This window comes from Ovis canadensis, chromosome 19, assembly GCF_042477335.2.
Source record: "Ovis canadensis isolate MfBH-ARS-UI-01 breed Bighorn chromosome 19, ARS-UI_OviCan_v2, whole genome shotgun sequence".
Classification (NCBI taxonomy): Eukaryota; Metazoa; Chordata; class Mammalia; order Artiodactyla; family Bovidae; genus Ovis; species Ovis canadensis.
In genome coordinates this window covers 52537553-52562529 of record NC_091263.1, presented here as the reverse complement: position 1 = coordinate 52562529, position 24977 = coordinate 52537553, and the positions used below count along the sequence as shown (strand labels likewise).

Sequence of the window (24977 nt, the reverse complement as noted above, 5' to 3'; positions counted from 1 at the left end):
GCTAGAATTTCAGCATCTACTTTCCCATCGCATCCTTTTATTCCCTTCTTCCCTGCATTATTTCTTCTCCAATAACACCATTATCCAAATTACTACATAACTTCACTTACCTTGTTCATCGTCTGCTCCATAAGAAAGCACACTCTACAAAGATAGGTATTTTTGTCTGCTTTTGTCCACTCCTGTATTTCCAAGATCTAGAAGCCCACTTTACACATGGTGACAAGTAAATGAATAATCAATGATGTTTACTGAGGTTTTGTGTTTTATTTTTTTGGTTCTTTTATTGTCCTGGATTATTTAGCTTTAGTTAATTTTCCTAGTTCTCATTTGAAATGAATAAGTAATTTCATTTTTATTAAGATTATTTTTGCAGTTGTTTTCTCATATCTAGCTACAAAAACAAACGGAGCATTTATCTGTTGTTGTAAGGAAGAACATTCTGCTATTTCTCTTTAGTTTTGAATGCCAAACCTGGCTGGCATAGGGTGGGGTCTCTGAGGACTGTTGCATTTAAAATTATGGAAAATGAATTAGAAACTTTCATTTGCAAGGTCTTCCCATTCATTAAATTCATAAGTAACTATTATATGCCCCAATGGAGGTAGGTGATCTTGAATAACAGGTGAAATTAGTCCTCACATCCATTTTGTATTTAGAAATGAAGAAAGTGGTAAATATTAGAAAAAGAAATCTATCTCATTACTTTTTTATGAGTTCATCAAATCCTCTTTAGGACAGAACTCACAGTTGTGAGAATATTCCCCTCATGGAAAGTATGTGTATTGAGAAAATGCAGGTAGTTTAGCAAACACAACAGTATCTGTAAGAAAGATTGCATTTCTTCCCAGATTTATGGAATTAAGTGCCCTGGGGCAACTGATAATGTGACTCAGAAAAATAATAACTATTCTTTGCCCGTAGCATTACAAATCCTAATTCAGGCATGGCCTGTGGGGAATTAAAAGGCAGGGTTGTTCTCAGTATAAGGTGAAAAGAAATACCCACAAAAGCCAGGCACATGGTGTAGTACAGACGTCTCTGAGGGAGGAATTCAGCTGGGCATATGCTGCTGATCGTCCAAGAAACCGAAGTCAGTGTCAGCCTTTTCATTCAGATGGTGTCACGGACTTCCCTGGCAGTCTAGTGGTTAAGACTCTGTGCTTCTACTGCAGGGGCCACGGATTCCATCCCTGGTTGGGCAACTAAGATCCCATATGCTAAGGTACAGGCTAAAAATAAAAATAAAATGGTATCAAAACTAATTAGATTTAGTTAACACATAATCAGTCTCTAGTCTTGAAAGCCAAAGGGTGGCTCTAATTCTGGTTAAGTGGGTTGGCATCCAGCATCCACAATCTCACTTTCGAAATCCATTCTTGACAAGTGGGGCTGCTTGTCAAGCAATTCTAGCCTGTGTCTAGCTTACCTGGAAGGGATAATTCTAACAGTTAATCTTTATTCAGTAGCTACAGAAAGTCAGGCATCCTGTGATGAGTGTTTCATGTGTGACATCTCTTTTAATCGTCACTAAAGTTTTGCTAGATAGGTATTGTCCCATTTTACAGATGGGAAAACTGAGGTTGAGAAGGTTCAGGGATCTTGACTAAAGTCACACAGTGAATCAGCCATGAAGAATCCAGAACTGGCTTCAGAACTATGGCAATTAACCCCTACTCTCCCCTGCCCTTTTAAAGAATGAAAGCTAAGGAGATGGGGAAATGGTAACAAATGACCTCTAAGGTCACTTGGCTCCAAGCTGAGAAGTTCGTCCCTTCACAAACTGTTTCAAGGGAGCACTAAGTTGAGATTTTGAAACCTTTGGGTAAGGTAGGGGTAGTGGATTGTCACTATAACAAAAAAGACCTGATGCCCATTCCAAGCCCATAACATAGTGGAGAGCACTGTTTGTTCACTTGACATATGATCATTCCAGGATCAACTTTTCAAAAAGGCAGAAACTAACAAAATATGTACCCATATATAAGAAAGATATGTAAAAATGTAGAACATGTCCAACCTGTAGACACTTCGTCTGCCATTCAACCAGAAAACATCAACACAGCAATATACTGCACCTCACTCCCTCCTGGTCCTCAGTGAGAGTTTCTCCCTGAACTGAAGCAATTCTAGGGCTCACATGTTTCATACATGCCTGCCAAACACAAGCCCACAATCTTATGCATACACAGCAGCAAGGACACTGCTTGATGTGGGAGACTTGAAAGGTTTATCAAAGATTATTTCTACTCTCGGTGATTTTCTTTTTACAGAAAAAAATCTTAGACCCCATCTCCAATTATGCATGACTCAACAATCATATTTCCACCACATCTTTAAAAGTTAGTATTGCCTCTATGGATTTCTCTTTACCTTCAGCTGCACATAGTTACTTTTACAGGTACTGTAATTTTCCTTTCAGACTCTCCAAATCATCAGTCAAGTACTTGCAAAATGTTTGTTTACCAAGAGTTTTCCACTAGGTTCAATACTGTTTGCCATGGTGTATAAATGGAATGAGGGTGGTTCCTGAAATCTGGAACCAGGCCATCATATACTTACCTCCAAATCAGGGGGCAGCTTTCTTTGTGCTCAAAAAAAGGACTCTGTTTGGTTTCATTTTTTTAATAGTGAAGATGAGGTTCTCCTTTTAAAAAAGAAATGATATTATGAGTGGCACTTGGGACCGCTCTGCAAACTGATATGAGATTATTATATCTTCAGCTAATTTCTGCATAGTTGTCTGCAAAGGGTCCTCTTTGTGACTAAGAATATCTTATGTAGAACCTTCACTTTTTTAATAGTTCATTTCTTCCTCTCATCAACAGGATACAATATGGCATATAATGAGATCTCATTATAACAGATTTTAATATACCATAGGTCAAATGGTGCCCACATAGCTAACTACTCAAGACCAGATTCTAATAATATGCAGTTTTACCTAAATGCCTATTATTGGACTTTGTCTGATAATGTTAGTCCTAATCCCCTGATACTCAGCTCCACAGGTTTCATTAAGCAGTCAGTTTGGGGAGGAAAAAAAGGGGAAAAAAAAGCATATGTGTTTCTTCTTTATTTGTATAATAGATTTTGCTGTCTTTGCTTGCATCTATTAAAAAGAACACTGGACTCGGTGAGGCAGTAGTTATAAAAATATATTCAGTGGTTTCAGTAAGACATAATCTAAGCAGAGCTCTAATGATTTGAGGGTCCAGGCTCTGGAGTCAAGGTTGCTGGGTGACATTGGGGGATTTATTCATCTCACTGTGCCTCTGTAGCCTCACTTACTAATTGATAGGAATAATGTGTGCTGTGCTCAGTCACTTCAGTCATCTCTGACTCTTTGCAACCATATGGACTGTAGCCCGCCAGGCTTCTCTGTCCTTGGGATTCTCCAGACAAGAATAATGGAGGGGGTTGCCATGCCCTCCTCCGGGGGATCTTCTTCGACCCAAGTTGAACCCACGTCTCTCTTATGTCTCCTGCATTGGCAAGTGAGTTCTTTACCACTCTTGCCACCTGGGAAGCCCAATGGGAATAATAGTACCTACCTTATCACTGGAGAAGGAAATGGCAACCCACTCCGCTATTCTTGCCTGGAGAATCCCATAGACGGAGGAGCCTGGTAGGCTACAGTCCACGGGGTCACAAAGAGTCAGACACGACTGAGCGACTTCACTCACTCACTCACTTATCAGTGATAACTGAATGAAGTTAACACTCACCACAGTGCCTACCAGACAGAAATTAATACATGCTAGAAGAGAGAAAATAAGAAAGTTATCTTAAAATCGAACTGGGAAAATGAGACCTGCCTATGAAAATGTGACAGGATGGCAATGTGTGCAAAATAGTGTGGGAAAACCCTTGAGAGCAGGAGTGGAGAGCAGTGGATGCTGCAGTGGACTGGGAAGCTTTTATGGGGCAATTTCCACATAGGCTAGGGTCTTCCTTCTCAAAGTTTGTCCCTGGACCAGCAGCCCTGGTGCCACATGAACGCTTGTTACAAGAACAGACCCTCAGACCTACTCCAGACCGTCTGAACCAGAATCTGCAGTTCAGCTAGATGCCCAAGTGACACACGGCACCTCAGGCGCAGAAGCCCTGCTCCCAGACACACGTTGCTCCTCAGAGCACTCACTCTTGTGTGCTCTTTTCTCATACACATCGGCACTTAGAACAGAATAGCACCAGGGGAAAGGGAAGCTCTCCTCTCCAAAACCCCCACTGCTAAAATCTTTGAGTGTTACATTTTAACAATTCCATGTTGGGAATATGATAGAACTGACAAAAATAAGTAGAATCCGCTAAATAAAGCAAGAAACATAAGTTATGATCCATTAATATTTATGCCTCAATAGGGTACAAATCACAAATATTTATTTCCTCCAGACTGGAAATGAAAACCAAGAAAATATATGATGACTTTTTGGGGGAGGGTTTGGGCAGAAGTTCCTGGTCCCCTCAGGTTTACAAAAAGATCGGGGATTCCTGCAGAAGGCAAGGACATTTCAGTTCCATGCATCTCTGTCTTCATTCTCCTCACATACACCCTAAACAACACTGTGTTTCCACAAGTTACACTAGGCACATAGAACACGCTGCAGACAGACACACAGACATATCTACGCCTTGCCACTTTTTCGTGTTTGCCTTCCTTCTGTCCTGAGGCACCTGCTCAAATCTTGCTTGCCAGAGACACAGACTCTTCAATCTGGAATAAACTTATGGGAAACAGGAGAAGAGCAGAAGGAAGAACTGATGGTAAAAATACTACCTGCGATTTATTGGGTACCTAGTTGTGCATGATATTGTCTCACTAATTAGCCCTTCTTTTTGCAGTTCTTACAATAATTCTCTAAGACAGGCTATTAACTGTCTACTCTTTCAGCTGAGGAAATAAAGACCCACAAGGGCAAATAATCAGCCAAAGGCTATGCAACCGAGAACCAGCATGACCAAGACTCAAATGCAGGTCTGTCTTCTTTCCAACTGACACAGTGAAGCCAACATCGATGAATTCAATAACCATCTTTTGAAGAAATGGCTTCTAATTTGTAATGCAAATGTAATATTTTCCTTCACTTCCATTTTGTATGATGAGCAGGCAAGTGGCAAAGAAATTTTCTAAAGTCAGGCTGAATTTAAGCTGTGGATGGTGAAGTGCAGGATAATTTCCTCGCTGGTATTTTAGAAGTTCTTCGTTTTAACCATCTGTTGCGGGCTGACAGATGGGTTGATATGTGACAGAATAATAGGTCTTCAATTCTAGGAAGGCAGGAGGAATGCTTGAAAAATAGCAGCTCTTTTCATGAACCTAACTGTGCTAACACCGCTTGCTCACTTGCAAAAAAAAAAAAGAAAAATGTCGGTGGGAGGGAAGTGTGAAATATAATCATAATCGTTCCCCTAAACAGAAAGTTTCTCACAGTTGCCGAAGGTCAAATCCAATAAAATATGCCTATTCTAAAATGATGCTAAAGTTTTCAAATTCAGTTATTTAAAAGGGTATACGGGAGGATAGATATAAAGAAAAATAGTGAAAAAACAAACCCCCAAACCTTTCTTCCAGTCATTTAATTTTTTATAGGCAGCCAGTGTTTTGAGTTTCTTATACCTTTGAAATAATTTATGAACTGTAAGATTTTTGAAACCCAAATGATTTCCATGCTGCCAAATGTGAAGCCCCTTTCTTCTTGTCTTCAGTGGATATAGAAGAGAAACCATGCCAGACATTTGGCTAGGCACTGGGACACAGGTGGTTAAGATTGCTCCGTCCCCGAGGAACTTACATTCCAGTGAATGAGGTCAACATATGAACAGAATTTAAATAGCTCGTATTATGTGCCTTCTGAGACTGTAGCAAAGACCAACATGTCCATCAATCACAGCAGTGGCTCACTCTCCAGGCAGAACTTCTTTAGATGGCTTTACGTGTCTTAACACAATTATCCCAGTTCTTTCCAGTCATGCATTGTCACCAGATGAAATGTACCCACCCACCCACCCCCCCCACACACACACCCCCCCACACACACACACACACATATTCCTGGATGTTACAAATAGGTTTGATGCTCTCCCCACAAAGAACCACTGGCCCAAAGTTTAGACTGTATTAAAAACAAATTCAGCTATATGAATTTAACCTCAGCAGGATGAATCTGTTTTTAAAAGAACACCAGGATATAGAGTAAAAAAAAAAAAAAAAAAAATCTTATTGCTGAACTCATTGTCAGCTGTCATTGACCATGACGAAATCAGGCCATATCTCTTGAAGGTTACATCCTTTTATCCAGGGTCACTATCTCAACTGTTCATGCATCAGTGAAAATACTGCAGTCCCCATGACTAACAATTGTATTTATAACCCTCGCACCAATTGTGTAAGGCAGGCACTCCTCTTCCATGTTACAGATGTAAACACTGAAGCCCAGAGAATTTTTAAATCTGTGATTAGGTTTTCTTCACTGTTGTTATTTCCAGCCATGCATATCATGTCCTATCTGGAGATTTCAGTAGTGTAGAATAGTAAGTTAATAATAGGATTATGTTTTCAAAGGAGTATTTGACAGCCTGGATTTATCTCGTCGGCAGCTCCTTCCCACTCTAACTTACATAATTCTGGAGAAGGAAGGTATGTACATCTTTCCAGCTTCGAGAAAAGTGATAGCAAGAGAACACAGAGCAGAGTTCAAAGAGGAACCCGAAGGGTTCCAAAGGTGGCCCCTAAAAGGTCTGCTGTCATTTTCAGAATCACAGTTTCTCAGTGTGGCTTACTTGAAATGATTTTGTATAAAATGCATCCATTTTTAAATATGGGTTGGTGAGGGGGCAACTTAAATTTACTTAGACCAATTAGGAAATTTCCTTGGATTGCCTGGTATTTTAAATATTCATGTCTCTACTATTTGTCATTGTATGGAGGAAAAAATGTAGTTGTGTGTTATCTGTTTTTAAAGTGTGTGGGGTGTACGTGTATGCATACACGTAGAAAGAGAGATCTACTGATCTATGTGCGTGCATGCTCAGTCATTCAGTCTTGCCCAACTCTTTGCAACCACATGGGCTATAGCCCATCAGGCTTCTCTGTCCATAGAATTTTCCAGGCAAGAATACATGAGTAGGTAGCCGTTTCTTCATCCAGGGGATCTTCCCAACCCAGGAATCGAACCCACACCTCTTTCCTCTCCTGCATTGGCAGGCAGATTCTTTACCACTGTGCCACCTGGGAAGCATCTATGTATATACATATATATGTATAATTGTGATGGAGTGGTTTTCTTCCGTGAGTGGTAAAGTTCAAATATGGCTGCTCTTGACTTCTAGATCCCACCATATCTCCTATAATACTGTGTTTCCTCCAGATGTTTCATGTATGTGCTGCCTGACATCTGTTGTTTTCCAGAAATGTTTACAGTACCCAAATGTTTATTGCCAAGCAAACAAAGCTGGTGGTTAATTGTCTAAACCTTAGACAAATTTCATCTAGCTAGTTCAATGGCAGGTCAAAAAATATTTTAGAAATGCTAAATAATACAGAAAAATTTATTTTTAAAAAATTGGCAAGATGCTCAGTAAGCATCATTTCCAAATTTCCAGACTCATCCTTAACTACAGATGTGATTTTTCCCAATTATTTTTGAGACACATCTAAATTGATTTCAACAATTGCCTCATCTGCAGCCTAAGACTTAGGCATCTTACTTGTTTCTGTACTTATTGGTAGATGTGTCAAAACCAGTATCCAATTATTTGGAAAGAGTGTCATTTTCTGCATAAGCTAGCAACTCACCTAGAAACAGTAACAGCCCTGGTTGTTTCCCTAGGCTTATAACCCTGTAGAGTGCAAGGGTCCAGAAAGGCAGGACTACTCTTCTGCCAACATTTGGATACATAAACAGACCCATCTCAGGTCTCTTTACCCCGGGTCTCACTCTGTTTATTGCTTGGCTTTCTTAGAGGGAGAGAGTTATAAGTGCAGAGAGCTGATAGCCTCAGCAGACATGTGGACCCCCAGAGTCCCCAGTAAACAAGCATCTTCCCCTCACACTTCAACTTCCCTCTTGGTCCTGATCAGTGTCAACATGTATCCTTCTTGGGCCTGGATTAAGCAGGTAGTAGAGAGAAGCCCAAAGCTTCCTCTGCATGCCAATTCATAGGCCTTCCAGATAAGTCATTCCACAGTGTGTTTATCATTCAACATGAGTCTGCTTTGAGAAGCACCAAAGGGACAAACCTGAAAGAATTCTGGATATGACCAAGTCTGTGTAGCTTTTCTTGTCCCCGGCTAAACTGATCAATGCCCCATATGCATTTTTGTTTATTTTAAGAACACCAGGTCCCTTTCCTGAAAACCCATTATCACCATTTTCAATTACAAATTCTTCTGTGGTTATCTAAGGTTTCTCTCCTCCAAAAGAATGGATACTAGGGTGATGTCTCTTTTTGTTAACTATTGTATTCCTGAGACCTGGCATCTAGTCAGTTCTTACTAGAGATTTACTGAATAAATGAATGAACCACCTGATTTATTTGGCAATCGAAACCCACTGGATAGTACCAATGGACTTTTCTAGACTGCTACATATTCAATTATTACATGTAGAATATGTTTGTGTAAATTCATTGAGGGCTTACTGTGTGTCGAGTACTGAGCAAAGCATTTTATTGAATTAACTCATTTATTCTTGACAAAAATCCTGTGAAAATATATGTCACTATTGTCCCTGTTTACAGATGGGAAAACTGAAGCTTAACAAGGTCCCAGAGCTACTTAGAAAGAGTTGAGATTTGAACCCAGGGCTACCTGATTCCGAAGACTGTAGACTGTACTGTAGGTGATATTTTTTTCTCTAAAAGTCTATATATAAGATCTACCTCACAAATCCTTGGTAAAGATTAAGTGGAATAATGTTTGTAAAGGTCTTAGCATGGGGCCTGACTTACAGTAGGCACTAGATCAATATGCTAAGTCACTTCAGTCGTGTCCGACTCTGTGCGACCCCATAGACGGCAGCCCACCAGGCTCCCCCATCCCTGGGATTCTCCAGGCAAGAACACTGGAGTGGGTTGCCATTTCCTTCTCCAAGGCACTAGATCAATAGCATCTATTAATAGTAATGTTACTACTATTTCTAGTAATTTATTTAAAACAGTAGTTAATTTTCTTATATCACTATTAACTTGTTCGGAAATGTTTGTGCTATTTGTAATGAAAAGCTTAGGCTGAATTGATTAGAAACCAGAGCAAGTTGTAAGGAGTGTTTTTAGCATATGATTTACAACAGCATTGCAGCAAGCTACTGAAGACCTTCTTTCCATTCCAAAAATACCAAACAGCCAAGAACACCTCCTTCTTGCAACCAGATTTTGAAATCAGTTGTCTATGACTGAGCTATAGGGAGGAATGCAGGAGATCTTTTTATTTATTTATTTTCTTTTCATAAGAAACGTTTGAAACAAGAAGAAGCAGGAAGCCTCAGTTCCACATCTGAGCAACCGCAAATTGATAGATAAAGTTCTCTGGGAACAGACTGAAAAAAGTACAGTATGTCAATCATAATCAAATTTAACTTAAGAGAAAAAGAAATGAAATCCTACACTGATTCTCCAGCATAAGCCAGATTCTTCGCACGTGAAACCAGATGACTGATTGCTACCTACCTTCCATAATAGAACATCCCCACCCTCTGCAGCTTTCTTTCTGTGCAGTTCTGATTAGCTGACAGTGCGGCGATAGTGTATTGTCACAGCAGTAATGTAAAATGACCCAGATAGTGCAGAGCAGGCAAAGATGTAAACCACTGGTGGGCCAAGAACAGGTCTTTGGCTGGTGTGGAGCCTGGTGGGCTATAGTCCAAAGGGTCACAGAGTCATCCATGACTGCAACACACACACACACACACACACACACACCATTTTTAGAACAGAACCCAACCCACAGTGGGAAAATAATAAGTATTGAACAGATGATTCAAAGAAGGGACAAGTGAAATGATGGACAAATGAATGAATCCATTGAATTTGGAGTTAGAGCTGAGTTTGGGGCCCAATTCCTCTAATTACTCACCTTCTCTAAGCTTCTTCATCTGTAAAATGGAAAAGCTGATGCTACTTCATAAGGTTGTAGTAAGACTGAACCGAGGTGAAATGTGTGAAGCTCGTTTCAACAGCATGCCCGACACATGGTGAGCCCCCCATCAAAGCTGGTTTGGAATATAATGAGGTTCCGCTTCCAGTAAGAAACACAGACTTTGAAGCTCAACAAACCATAGTGTCAACTTAGTGACTGTGAGATCTCCAGCAACTTACTTGATCTCTCAGAACCTCAATTTCCTCATTTGTCAAGTGGAGTCAGTAATAGCCACCTTTAAGTGTTATTATGAGAACTAAATGTGTTATACATGGGATACACAGTGTCTGGTACATAGTAACTGTTCTCTAAATGACAGCCATAAGTATGAATACTGCAACTTAATTTTTATTATGAGTAAATAAAATTGTTGACCTTTAAAAGCAACAGAGTGCTTTTATAATAGATTAGGAACACAGATTCTGGACCCAGACTCCTTGGGTCTGAATCTTGGCTCTGCATATTTCAAGCTGGGTTTAAGTAAGGTATCCCATCTTTAAAATGGGACTCCTTGTGCCATCCCATTTCACCAGCCACCATCTTGGCACATGTCTTGAGAACAGAGGGGTCACGTCAAACTTTGCCCCTACGCTGAAGCTGAAGTGTAGCTCCCATTTGGCAGGGCTGTTCTGTGGTCCGTCTCTTCCCTTGACTGCCAGTTTCGAAAGCCTAAGGCTCCCTTTGGTCATTGGTCTGCCTTCAGACCTCCATCAGACCACTGAGGCAATATTTCAGTCCATCATATCAGTCCACGTAAGAAATCCTATAGGCCAGGACGGATGCAAAAGGCATGCTGGCCTTGTAAAAGCTAAGCTAAAAAATGGCTTCCAGTGCCATCTCAGGCTCAAGTTCCAAGAAAAATTGTGACGTCAGTGACCCAAAACAAAACCGAGGGCATCACTGTCAGTGGAGCCTGAATGTAAATGTGCTTCCACTTGTTAACTGTAGACTGGAGTTAAACTGTCCCATTGCACATTAACTGTTGAACACTTGAAACGTGGCTGACACCAAAGTAAGATGTACTGTAGGTATCCATTACACACCAGATTTCAAAGACTTAATACCAAAAAAAGTAAAATGTCTTATCTATAATTTTATAATATATGAAATGATAATATTTTTAAATACTGAGCTATATTATATTAATACATATAATGTTTTACTATAATTGCACCAATCTCTTTTTGCTTTTTTTTTTTTTTGAAAAAATGTGGTCATTATTAAACATAAAATTACATGTGTGACTCCCAACTCTGGCTCACGTTCTATTTCTATGAGACAGCACTGGGTTAGAATCTCAGTGTTTCCAGCCCAGGATGGGGCCATGAAGTTCTTTCAAAACCTCAGGCATTCTCTGCCCCACTTCTGTCATGTGGGCCACAAGTTATTGACTGTTGTTCTTTAAATTAAATTATTTTTTAACTTCAATAAAATCTATTTTTGAAGAAAACTCTGTACCACTCCTGAATATAGAAGTCTAGTGTTATTTGACATAATTAGAAGATAAACCCAGAAATGAATCAATGGAAAATAAAGAGTACTGTATTTCAGCTAAGTACCACTGTTTGCCTGAAGGCTCTGAGCCTGGGGCCAATTTTCTTTGATAGGTGGATATTAAGTTTATTAAATAGGTATTAGAGACATATTAGCAGCCATCTGAGACTTTCTCCTTTACTATCCATATAGAAAGAGAATTGTGAAGGAGAAATCATTTTTTTCTTTGTAACTTAGTGTAATTTCTTGCTATGTCTGTGATCCCACAATTAGGTAGCTGAAACTTTAGAACAGCTGGACAGAATGGAAAGCAGCCCAAATTCAAATCTCAGTTACTTATGACAATTTGGACACAATTTGGACAATTTAACCTCCTTGGATCTGTAAGTGAGTATAATTATCTTCACCATCCCTCAGAGATTATGTAGATCAAATGATCTTCTGCCATGAGTAAAAGTCGCTCAGTCATGTCCGACTCTTTGTGACCCTATAATACTGGAGTGGGTAGCCTTTCCCTTCTCCAGGGGATCTTCCCAACCCTGGGATCGAACCCAGATCTCCCGGATTGCAGGCGGGAGATGGTAAAGTTGGATTCTTTACCAACTGAGCCACAAGCATCTTCTGCCATAGCATGTTAAAAACTAGACGTTCTCCAGAAGTCAGATGTCATTTTTATTAGTGTTCAAATGAAATAATGAAATAAACCTGTGAGAGAACAGAAGGTTATCCTATTCAGCCCGCCACTCGGCAATTGTCTCTTCAAAGACAAGTCCAAAGCTCTTCCTTGAACGGAGCTTCTCTCATGCTGTTTGATTTTTGTGTTTCCTAATTCACAGCTTCATCCTGGAGCTCCTGAGAGCTGACTTAGAAAAGTGAATCCAGCTACACTGAGGATGAGGGTGACTCACTGGATTGCCCAGTTTCTAGTGTAGACTCTCGATGTAGGTGTCAGCCATGGTGAAAAGAGCAAAGCTATCAAGTAGGATAGATGATTAAGTCATTGGAGTTGACATATTGTGAATATTTGCTAACAGAAGTGTGAAATTGACTATGTTTACCAATATCCAGTGGAGCTGCAGTGTGCCATTAGCAGGGAGAAATGGAGATAGGTTTTTGTTGTTGATTGTTGTTTAGTCCCTAAGTCATGTCCAACTCTTTGCAACCCCGTAGACTTTACCCACCAGGCTCCTCAGTCCTTGGGATTCTCCAGGCAGGAATACTGGAGTGAGTTGCTGTTTCCTCCTCCAGGGGATCTTCCCAACCCAGGGTTCAAACCGGCATTTCCTGTGTTGCAAGACGATTCTTTACCACTGAGCCGCCAGACAGGTTTACCTGGTTCTAAAAGACCAAATTTTCTGTCACCAAAGATGACTCCCTCTTGTATTCCCCAGACTGATCCAGGACAAGCATCTTTAATATATTTAACTACATTCTAGTAAAAATGAGCTTGCTAACAGTAAGTTAGGAGAGCTGGGGGCAACAAAAGCACACTCAACCAACAAAATGGAAACAAACCACCCAGGCAGCATGAAGCCAGGCTGCTCCCTCTGCTGAGGAAGCTGTTTTCTTGGATCAGTGAGCAGATTCTTAACACATACTGCAGAAACACAACCACATAGCGTGTCGGTGTTCTTTTGGAACAGTGAGAACAAAATTTACAAACCACTTAATGGACCATGGGTACATCATTCAGCCTTCGTGGTCACAGTTTCTTCATCTACAGTATGGAGCTGGTAATGTCTGCTCTGGCTACTTTTTGGGGTCTTATGGGGGCCACATACATACGTTGAGCGTTTTGGGGTAACATTAAAGCACCTTTTGAATGGCAGCCTCTCCTTTCTATGAGAGGAAATAGCACAAGCAAAGCTAGCAGAAGATAGCTTTTATGTGCATCCTGGTAACTTAACGGTAAATGTTACAAATTTATGTCTTGAGTTTCTTCCATGCATATATTATCTCTGTTAGGTAAACAAGGTGTAGCATTTGTGAAAACTGGGTCCTCGCCTGCACCATCAGAAGAAAGTCATTTCTCAAGTAGGAGGCGTTTTTCTCTCCTGGCACAGAAGGTTATTTTAGGCGGACCATTAACATGGCATTAAGTAAGATGAGTGAAAAGTTGCTTCATATTTAGTTTAAGCCTTCTAATTAGGTCATGCTAGTATTTCTTTAATATCCTTTTAACACTCATGAATCTCCTTTTTAACAGAGATCCTAGATCCCAAAGCCTTGTGCAAACATCCCCAGCTAGAATTTAAAGTGTTTTCACTGTATAGCCTTTATGTTTGCAGTTTTCTTTTATCTGTAACAGGTTGGTTGGTTTAACATTTATTGGACACATATAATTTCCTTCTAAGATAACCTTATTTATGTAAAAAGGGTAATTTGCTGTAAAGGAAATGTTGAACAATAACACAAGAGGTATGCACTTAAAATCAGAATTGTTCAGGTAGTACCAAATGACTGAAACTTAGAGAGAATCAATTAAGATAGCTATCTACCTAAAATACACTAACGAAAGTTCACATTATGGCATAGTAGTCCAGTGAGGCACTAGTTATAAGGAAAGCATTTGGCCTGTCTGTTCTTCAGTTTCCTCTCAAAAGCAGGGCTAGCGTAAGGACCTCAGCTACAAGGTTAATGATGTCTGCAAGTGCTTAGCAGAGTGCCTGGCATACAGGAAACGCTCTGAATGTGGCAGCACACAGGTGACAGCAGGTTCCTAAGACAGCCACTAGTTGGGACAGCTTTTAATGCACCCTCTGCCCTCTCTACCATGTTCTGTGTCCAGGAGGTGACTTGCATAAATCACAGGGAGTTCTAGGCAGGTTTGGCCAATTGGAGTGAAACCATGGTTTAAGTCCGTTTCACCTACCTTCCTTAATCACAGTTATTTTTAAGACCTACCTGTCCTCCAAGCAGAAGGAAACTGGAATCAGCAGTGTTTAGTTCCAACTGATCTGATGAAGACGGAATAGAACCCACAGACTTCAACTGGGTATGCGCCAGTGTCTGCTAGTTGACCTTCTGACATCAGTGGGCCAGAAAAACTCCAAGTGCAGAGACCTGTTAGGCCTAGTTATGCCTGTGCAGAACGAGGATTTTTGCACCTTCTTTCAATCACCTTTGCCCACACTTGCTTTGCCTAAACCCACTCTGCTGCCTCACCCATAAATATCTCACCCCTTGCCCTCTGGCAGGCAAATGTGAGATTTGTTTTCCCATCTTCTCACTTGACTCTCTTGCAAAAAAATCTTTTCTTGCTGCACTCCTAGACTTGTCAGGATTTTGGCTTGCTGAGCATTGAGCAAAATGAACCTGGTTCAGTAGATTAAAGCAGCAGTCCCCAACCTTTTTGGCATCAGGGATTGATTTCATGGAAGACAGTTTTTCCTCAGGGAGGGGAGAAGGGATGGGGGAGGGGAGGGGAGGAGGGAAAGGGGAGGAGGGATGGGGAGGGGGAGGAGAGATGGTGGTGTGGAGTGGGGGCAGGGAAGATTTCGGGATGATTCAAGTGCATTACATTTATTGTGCAGTTTATTCTATTATTATTACATCAGCTCCACCTCAGATCATCAGCTGTCAGATTCTGGAGTTTGGAGATCCCTGGATTAAAAGATGAGAAGAAAGTGGGGGTCAGGTTTGCTCCCAAATCTCTCTATGAATGAAGCTTCAAACTTAGATTACACCCGAAGTCCAAAAAATGTTCAGGCTAATTGATACTCGAGCTAGAATTTTGAAATAGTCTCCCAATTGTCACACTTTGCTTAGTTATAGAAAACCCGACTTGAGGCTGCTGTTTTAATTTTTAATAGAAAAACTCAATTCCAATGACATTTTTTTGTTTGATCTAATTATAAACCCTGGTACAAATAGGACACTTGAAGTTTCTGTCTGGGAGAGATATTGATATAATCAATCAGTGCCTTGATCACATTGCCATGCTGTTTTTATTTTATCTAATTATAAAATACGTTTAAAAACATACAAGCTTACATACCACCTGGTAAACTCCTATATAAAAGTTTATAGAGCCAAACTGGGACCATTTTGTATGTTCATTTACTCTTTCTTTCTTTCATTTTCTCAGCAAATGTTGCTGACACCTCTTCTGCCAAGACCCAACAATAGGCAAGGTAGACAAAGTACCCGCCCTCATACAGCTGACATCTTACTGTGGAAAATAGGCAGACGTGCACGTTTTCACTTCTCACAACCATCCAATAAGACAGATACTGTCATTAGCCCAATTTACAGAGAGCAAAATTCAGGCTTCAAGTAAGTCAAAACATCAGGATTCAGTCCCAGGTCAATCTGAAGACAGACTCTGAGCTTTTAATTAGTATTGAGATACTTTATACAATATGCTGATCCCTGTTTATGAAATGGTACTGGGGGGAAAGGGTTGGATTAACTCCCCAAAATAACTCCAAGGACATAGGTCCTGACTTCAGTCAAAAAGTTTATATCGAAAGGGATTCATTACTACTTTTTTAACTGTCTTAATGCACTTGTTTTAAATTAAAAAATAAATGTTCCTGGGACTTCTCTGGTGGTCCAGTGGCTAAGACTTGTGCTCCCAGCGCAGGGGCCCAGCTTCCATCCAGGTCAGGAAAGTAGATCCCACACACTGCACCTAAAAGTTCGCATACCACAACTAAGAGCCTGCACAGTCAAATAAAACATTTTTGTAAAGAAAGAAGATTAAAAAAAAAAAAAAAAAGCCGAGTATTCCTTAAAGCAGACATGAAAAGCTATATAGAATAGTCAAGCTCTCAGGTTCTGGAAGCAGACAGCCAAGCTTAGAATCCTGGCTCCCCCACTTACTAACTCTTGACTCTGAGGATTTTATTTAGCTTTTTGGGCCTCAGTTTCCTCAACTGTAAAATGAGGACAGAATTAGCATCTATTTCATAGGTGTGTTGTCAGGATTAAATGAATTAATACATGTACACTTGGAATTAATACATCTAAACTTGGAATCACATGATAACTGCTCAGTAAATTTTAGGTAGTATTACTGTTATTTTAATATACAAGTCTAAAAACTTCATTATTTTCTATAATTTCCAACTGAGAGTTTTCACATGACTCGGTTCTTCAGCATTTCCCTATCCTGACAGCCTTTTTAAAAGTCTATTTCTTGCAGAGCACAGGGAGCTCACCTTGGTGCTCTGTGGTGACCTAGACTGGTGGGATGAGATGAGGGTAGGAGGTTCAAGAGGGACGGAATATATGTATACATATAGCTGATTCACTTCACTGTACAGCAGAAACTAACACAACATTGTAAAGCAATTATACTCCAATAAAACTCTATTTCTATTTATGATGAGCATAATGCCAGCTACTGTCTTGGAATTACAGAGTGTCTGTGACCACTAATAAATATGTAATCTCAAGAGAGCAAAGTCCATATTTTACATTTGTAAACCCTTGTAAGACCTGGTGCATGACTCAAAAATTATTGTCTGAATAAATGGAGGAGTAATTGAATAAAGGTACCAGATTGAACATGAATAGAAGTTGTATTTGATACAGTCAATCTGGCTTTTTTATTTATAACCTTTCCTCCAATTTTGAATTCCAACCCCAACCCTTGAATTTCTCTATTCCAAATGTTCTTTCTGATTTGAAGCAGCTATAGATACTGCATTTGTTTGCCTTTTTGTTTATACCCCCATCTCTTTCCAGAAACAACTTCAAATTACTTTAAAGGACATATGAAACTCAGGATGAAATTAATTAAAAATGAGAAGGAAAGAAGACAGGAAAGGCAGGATGGGTATATAAAACACAGTTCGGAATAGGGTTAAAATAGCCAGGCTTTTTTTTTTTTTCTTTAAAAAAGCACATTATAAGTGGGTAACGAATTGGCCCTAAGTTTTCTAAAGGCAACATGAAATGGTCAATTGGTGAGTTACATAATTTACAATGACCCCTGGATGGAAAGAGACCAGTTGTTCAGAAGATTCAGTCTTAGCAGTGGACCCTCTCCAAAAGTCACACGTAACAAATATCCACAATAGCATCTTTAGAGTGTAAGTGCTCCTCAGGATCTTGATGGAAAGTAATTCAGTCACAGCATGAGGGAAGGCTAACCAGAGTAAGTGATAGCACCATGGCCTCAGATAGGAAAGAAACAGGTTTGCTACTTGAGGCATTTATCATTTAAAACAATTCCTGTTGCTATATTAAATATACTATTTTCCTTCGCAGATCAGTGTTTTCTTATCTAGGTAAATAGGATGCAACATCTTTCTAGCAGTCAAACATAAATACAGTAAATCTGAGCAATTGTCTCATGTTAGAAAATGATCTGCTGAAGTCTTGGGAGTGCCTCCCAGTCCCACCCTCTTCAGAAAAGGAGGGTCACAAGGAAGGTTATAACAATCAGAACACATCATCAGAAACACAGTAATCATTCATTAATGTTGCTATTATTATTTATTTTCTAGAAATATAAATGAATATCACAAAAATATTATTCATTTTTCAACATGGTTCCAGTGCTATGGGATCTTGGAATTTTTCAAAAGGCAAACCAATTGATTTGTTTCCAGAACTCACTTTTCTCTTCCTATTTTATCTTTCTGTTTGTTCCTGTAGGACTTCATCGTCACTGTAGTCTTTTCGTTCTTGTGGTTGGTGGGTTCATCAGCTTGGGCAAAAGGACTGTCTGATGTCAAGGTCGCTACAGATCCCAAAGAAGTATTGTTACTGATGTCAGCTTGCAAACAGCCATCCAACAAATGCACGGCTGTCCACAGTCCTGTGATGTCCAGCCTAAACACTTCTGTGGTATGTTTCCCTCTCAGATCTTTGTTTGCTAATCATGGGAATCAGAAAAGTGTCCCAGGAGTCATCTGGGAAATGTTTGCCTCTGAATGGAGTCCTGTCTAAAAGGTGATAGTTCACCCTATGGGCTAGATGGTCCTTTGGCCTTCAAGTTTTCTATTGTCAGAACCCGTAGACTTTAATGTGTCCAATTACAGAGTTCTTAACAAGAGCCCTGCAGGTTCGGGCAGCTTTTGCTTGGATGACGGTCAAGTCAGAATTCTAAGGCAGAAGCGGATATAAAATCTGAACTTTAAGACTGAAGTCTGCCAGAAGTTAAAAGGAATATTTGATAGAAGCCATATACCCAGTTGATTGTCTAGAGAAAAATACTCAGACACAGTAGGGTACAGATAGAAATCGGGGAATAAAAAATACCTATAATAGTTATGGTAATTTTTTAATCTTCTCCATGCTCTTGGTGTAGTTGCTTGATAACTTCAGAAAAGCAGAGCTATATTAGTTGAACAAAGTCCAGTATTATCATCAAGTATATGACTTTTGCCAGGAGACAGGACATCTGACAGATAGCAGAGCCACTAAATTGGATTCTTATTTCATGAGTGTAAGAACTTGTGTTATTCCAAAGAAGGAAACTATATCTGAGAGACAGAAGCTATAATGACAGCAAAAAGTAGTAGTTACAAAGAATAGAAGGGCCAGCAGTGTTCAACGAAGGATCGACATTCTTTAGCAACCTTTAAAAAATAATTCTCTTTCCTTCAAGGTTAACTTAAGTTTCTATAGCTTTCTGGAATTTAAGAAGGCATATGAAAAGGGAAAAAGATTGGCTCATCAGCTGCTGATGATTTGACTGTGATCTTGCCTTAGTAATAAGATAATAACATTGAAATAAACTATTATTAGGATCTTACAGTAATGTTTACTTATTTCTAGCCACACCTGTGGATGAATACTTTGAGGTATATGTTAAAATATATTCTACTGCTTCTATAGTTTGTTTACAGGCAGTGCTTAATGAAAATGATTATAACCCTGATCTCAGAATCTAAGAGAGCAAAGATGAAGTCGTTCAGTATGTTTGTTAGTTCTTTTAGTAAATGATGACATCCTCCATAGTCCATTTAATCCCGCTTCTGATGTCTCTTCCAACAAGGCGTTGGAAGTTTTGAATGAGAAACAATGTGATATATGTCTTAAAAACCAAAAGAATAATGGATAGAAAGCAGATCATGTCACGTGTGTGGAGGGGTGGGTCTGGTGCTATTGTAAGTTATCCATAAGTCATCCATGTCAGTGTTCTCCAGTTCCTCGTGGCAGAGAACTCCACCTAAACTGGCTAAACCAAAACAATCTCCTGATCTGTAAAGTCTGTTCTTCGTAGCCCAATTCTGGCACCAGAATCTATATGAGGTGTAATGATTGGGTTGCAAGGAACAGAAAGTGACAAGTCATCCAAAATTTCTACTTCTATTTCTCCACCAATGCAATCTTGATACGTCTTGTCAGATCATCTGAGTGTCCTCTCCCATTCTTTCTCATGCTGTGTAGTCTCTTTCAGCCTCTCTTTCTGTTGTCCCACATCTAAACTAGAATAAAAATACCGACTCTGATTTCAGTTGCAACAAAATGGCAAGGAAAGATTCAAGGGCCCCATGTGCCCCTAAAATGTGCCAGCCAAGAAGTCTGTGATACCTCTGTGATGACAATAGAGTAAGACACCAATTGCAATAGTGATTGATGTCTACCTTGATGATGTAAGAAGACATCACCACTCCTTAAATAGTCCCATGGCAATGCCTTGTTTACATTCTTACTTTAAAGCTGCATTCCCCTGATTTCTAGGTTCTTTTCAGGCTTCCCTTTTTTAGAAATGAAGTAGCATCAGGGGAAAGAGAGTGATCAAGGAATAGAAAACAGATAAAATTATAGTCCTGGATAGAACCATCCCTTCATATCTGAAAAGATTCCACGATAGTTTTTTCTACTCATATCAACCTATACTTTCAGAGGTGTAATTTAATCAAGATCTCCCCCTTAAGGGAGAATACCCTAGTTATTGTACACATGGTTAAAAGGTCCTGTGTGTAAATTAGAGTTGTGTCAGTGATTACCTAATTCATTTTGATCATGCATCTATTATGCTATAGATACCTTATTTATGTTTTGTATCTCCCTTAGCAAAGAGCATGGCACACAATGTTAAATAAATCTCAGTTAACATTAAAGGAAGGAAAAAGAATGGGATGGGGAGAGGGATGGAGGGAGGGTTGGGAGGAGGGAGGGGTGGAGGGTGAGAGGGTGAGAGGAAGGTAAGGAAGCCTGGATAAACTGATTTTCAGTGAGATCTTTTAGGAGTCTAGCAGTGTCTTTTGTTTCTTAAGGTTTGACTGTCCAATCATATTTTTAAAATAGTGCTATCAGTTTATTTTATTTCATTTTTGGCCACACCACACGGCACTTGGGATCTTCATTCCCTGACCAGGAATTGAACCCACAACCCCCTGTAGTGGAAGCACTGGAAATGGGGAGTCCTAACTACTGGACTGCCAGAGAGGCCCCTAGATGCTCAGTTTTGATCTTGACACCTCAAGAACATGGCCTCACTATCAAAAAGCCTTGCTTCAGTTTATGTCTCAGGAAAAGTCAAACGAGTACAATTCATGGAAATATTTTAGAAAGTGATTCAAAGCATAATTTACAGATCAGTGTCCAGTACTGTCTAGCTACTTTACACATGCCCTGTTTGATCCTCACAACTATCCACCAAGGAAGGAATAATTGTCTTCATTTCATAGAATTTTATAAATGCTGAAGTTCAGAGGCTTACTGCCTTGTTCAAAGTCATAAAGCAAAAAGTTGCAGAGCTCAGGCCATTCAGATTCCAAAGACGGAGGAGATGGCTCCAAGGCTGAGATTCAGATAATATGCCCTGATCCACCTGCTGCTAAAATCATGAAGCTTGGAGCTGGTGTTCCAAGCTCCCAAGATCCCTTATCTTGACTCCCTAACCCACCACTTCCATCCCCAGGTCACTCTGTGGTGTCCCACCATCCAGCAATTAAGGGATACATTACTCTGACACAGCAAGGAACTTCTGGAAGCCCACTCCAGAGCTGCGGCTGCTGCCCAAGTTCATTCTGATTGGTCAGCATCCTGCTGTAGTGACTACTCAATATAGTTTAATGTCATCACAGTTTTGTGTCGCATACCCTCCTTGTCCGTTTCTAAGAGGGGGCTGTTAAAACTGGCTGTGCTTAATTTGCAGTCAACTGATCCACTTTGGAAGAGATTGCAACACAACTGTTCTCTTTGGGCCTCTTACAATAGCAAACAGCTCAGTTTCCATAAAACACTCAGGACCCAGGGGAGTGACACCCAGTCCTCTGGCTCACCAAGGACATGCTTCTGGAGAGTGAGAGGAGTTACCACAGGCAAGTCTCACATTCAGTTGTTGAGAAAACATTTCATACTTCTCTGAAACCTGGACTTCAGAGTATTGTTTGGGCATTCACTTCTGACTGTGAGAGGCCCAGAATATACAACTATTCAAAGAGGCACAACTTCTGTGTACACTGCCATGCATGTGCTTGTCTGTGTACCACCTATACCGTTGCTTCCTCCATACTTTTTAAGTTGACTCATTTTATTTCTGTCATTTCAATAAATGGGAAAGTAATATCTCTAGCATTAAAGTGTAGGTAACCTTATAAGTTAATGGTCTATCATTAAAATGAAAATAACCCCATGTCCTCTAAAGATATTTTACACCATTTTACATCATTTGGGGAGATAGTGGTGGATTAGGTAGAGGGTCCCTGGTGGCTCAGACGGTAAAGCGTCTGTCTACAATGCGGGAGACCCGTGTTCGATCCCTGAGTTGGGAAGATCCCCTGGAGAAGGAAATGGCAATCCACTCCAGTACTATTGCCTGGAAAATCCCACGGACAGAGGAGCCTGGTAGGCTACAGTCCATGGGGTCGCAAAGAGTCAGACATGACTAAGCGACTTCACTTGACTTCACTTCAGGTAGAGGCTCAGACTGTGGAGTCAGGTAGGACAGGTCTTATCCCTGGTCTGCTGCTAATCAGTCACGTGGCCATAAAAAAGCTCCTTATCTTTGCTGAACCTGTTTTCGCATCTTTAATATGAGTGTAATAGCACCTTCCATGACTAAATGAATAGATACACATAAAGCCCTTCTGTTGTTGTTGTTCACTTACTAAGTTGTGTCCAACTCTTTGTGACCCCATGGACTGCAGCATGCCAGGCTTCCCTGTCCTTCACTATCTCATAAAGTTTGCTCACACTCATGTCCACAGAGTCACTGATGCCATCCAACCATCTCATCCTTTGTCTGCCTAACACATAGTAAGCTTTCATGAAAAGTCATATATTCTAAACGAAACAGTGACTTCAACACCAGAAACTGGAAGAAGCCTCTGCATGGAGGTGAAAAGTGACCTTTTGCGTTTGAGGGATTTTTCTGCAATTGAGATTTTTCTGAGCTTTCTCTCCAGTCTATCCACTCACTTGCTTTGATCCTCCTTCAGGTCTTTGGATTCTTGAACTTTATCCTCTGGGCTGGAAACATCTGGTTTGTTTTCAAGGAGACCGGCTGGCATTCCTCGAGCCAGAGATATCTTTCAGACCCCATGGAGAAGCACTCCAGTAGCTACAGCCAAGGCGGGTACAACCAAGACAGCTATGGGTCAAGCAGTGGGTACAACCAGCAGGCGAGTTTGGGGCCATCCTCAGCTGAGTTTGGCCAACAGTCTGCTGCCCCTGCTTCTTTTACCAATCAGATGTAACAGGGTAGTTTTGGCATTCTTCTGAAGATCGTTTCTCCCCATTCTATGTCAGTACCAGGAGAATTTTTTAAGAGTTTCAGTCAATTATTAATGTGGAGAGTGTTGAATGTAAATCAGAGATCTGTCGTCCTCATTAAAGCAGAAAGGCCTGGATCGTAATAAATGGCACTTAAAGATGACATGAGGAGATATATTATTCATTACAGATGGCTAATTGGAGAGTACCTTGTTATATACACATACTTTTATGGTTGTTTTGTATGTGTGTTGAGATAGTGGAACCATTTTGTAGCTTAAAGTCTCTAGTATGTAATATGCATAAAGTAAATTAAATAGCATTGAATTTTCTTATGCTTTTTGATGTGAAAGATGTTTTAATGATTTCTCTAAGACAATTTGGCATATCACAGTGTGCATGTATTATTTTTTAGTTGCAGGCCCTGTAGGATTGTGAAGTCTCTAAGTATTGGTTTCAGACAATTACTCTGTATTTTTTTTTAATTTGATGAATCAATGCTTATATGATTTAATGCATGAAAGCATTTTCTCACAAAATGAACATTTGAACTGTATGAAAAATTTCCAGTTTGCATCACAAATTTGTTAAATGGACGTTTAAAGAAATATATTCACTACATTGTATATGTGCAGGTTCGTCTCTCTGGGTTTATCTAACCCTGAATTCATTGTGAGTAAGGTTTGGAGTTTTTTTCCTCTCTGATTAGTAGATATTCAGTGTTATAGATGGTAATTGCCTGATATTTATTCTATTTAGTTAGCTAAATATTTACATTCTTGTAACTTTCTATGGTGTTTTGTGGCTTTTATCCTATGGGCCATGAACAATGGGCCCACTAGCTGTGAGTGTTTGGTGGAGTGTTCTTTCCTTACAATGATGGAGATGTGGGTGTCAGATACCACAGTCAAGATATTGTGCTGACATATTAGTTTATGAAGGATATTCTGGAGAACCTAGACCACCAGCTAAATGTTTAAATCCTATTTATTTGTAAATTTAATTAAGTCCTAGATCCAATTACTAAAAATTCTCAAGTCTCAGCTCAACCTACAAAGCCTGATTTGTATGTTACCCATAAATTAAAAATGACTTCCATGAAGCAGTCTGTCATCTCATTAAATATTCCGCAGGATGTATGCATTATCAATCTTTGCCTCTTTGTTTTAACTCAATGGAAACACTAAGGCCCCACAGTGAAGGCAAGCTGAGCATCTGTATCTCCAGATAAAAGTCGTTATCGATGTATAAACTCATTGTGTGATCTGTGATGTTGGATACATTTTAGTCCAAAAGAGCCGTGTGTCCTAGATGATATCTGTAAACTGTTTCTGGATCCTGTTGGATAAATCTGTATGTGATATCTCTTTGACCTTAATAAAGTTATTGCGTACAATGCTGGCTGGAAAATGGAGAATTACAGCAGTAGAACCCCCTGAACTGGAACAATAAGAGAACAAAGGTAAATGCACAGTCTGTCCAGTCTCTCACCCTGTCCTTATTTTGTGAGCTCAGGGCTATTCATTCACTGATTCCGTCATTCTAGGACCTCCTGTGTACCTTCTTCTATGCAAAGCATTGGGGATAGGATAGAAATACAGATGCATGCCCCAATTCAGGAAGCTTACACTCTGTTTGGGGTATAAATAAAGTAAAATAATCACACAGAGAGTGTGTGATTACAATAATCACACAGAGAGTGTGTAATCACACATAGAGTAAA

At 39.9% G+C, this 24977-nt stretch overlaps 1 protein-coding gene across 1 annotated transcript in view; it reads left to right on the top strand.

The window, feature by feature from the left end:
* Nucleotides 1-24650, top strand: part of SYNPR (synaptoporin) — a 296572-nt gene extending 271922 nt beyond the window's left edge. The window contains exons 5-6 of the mRNA XM_069561782.1: nucleotides 18239-18430; nucleotides 22981-24650. Coding sequence (XP_069417883.1) covers nucleotides 18239-18430; nucleotides 22981-23238 — 450 coding nt within the window. The 3' untranslated portion in view covers nucleotides 23239-24650. The remainder of the gene's footprint in view (nucleotides 1-18238; nucleotides 18431-22980) is intronic.
* Nucleotides 24651-24977: the final 327 nt, after the last annotated feature.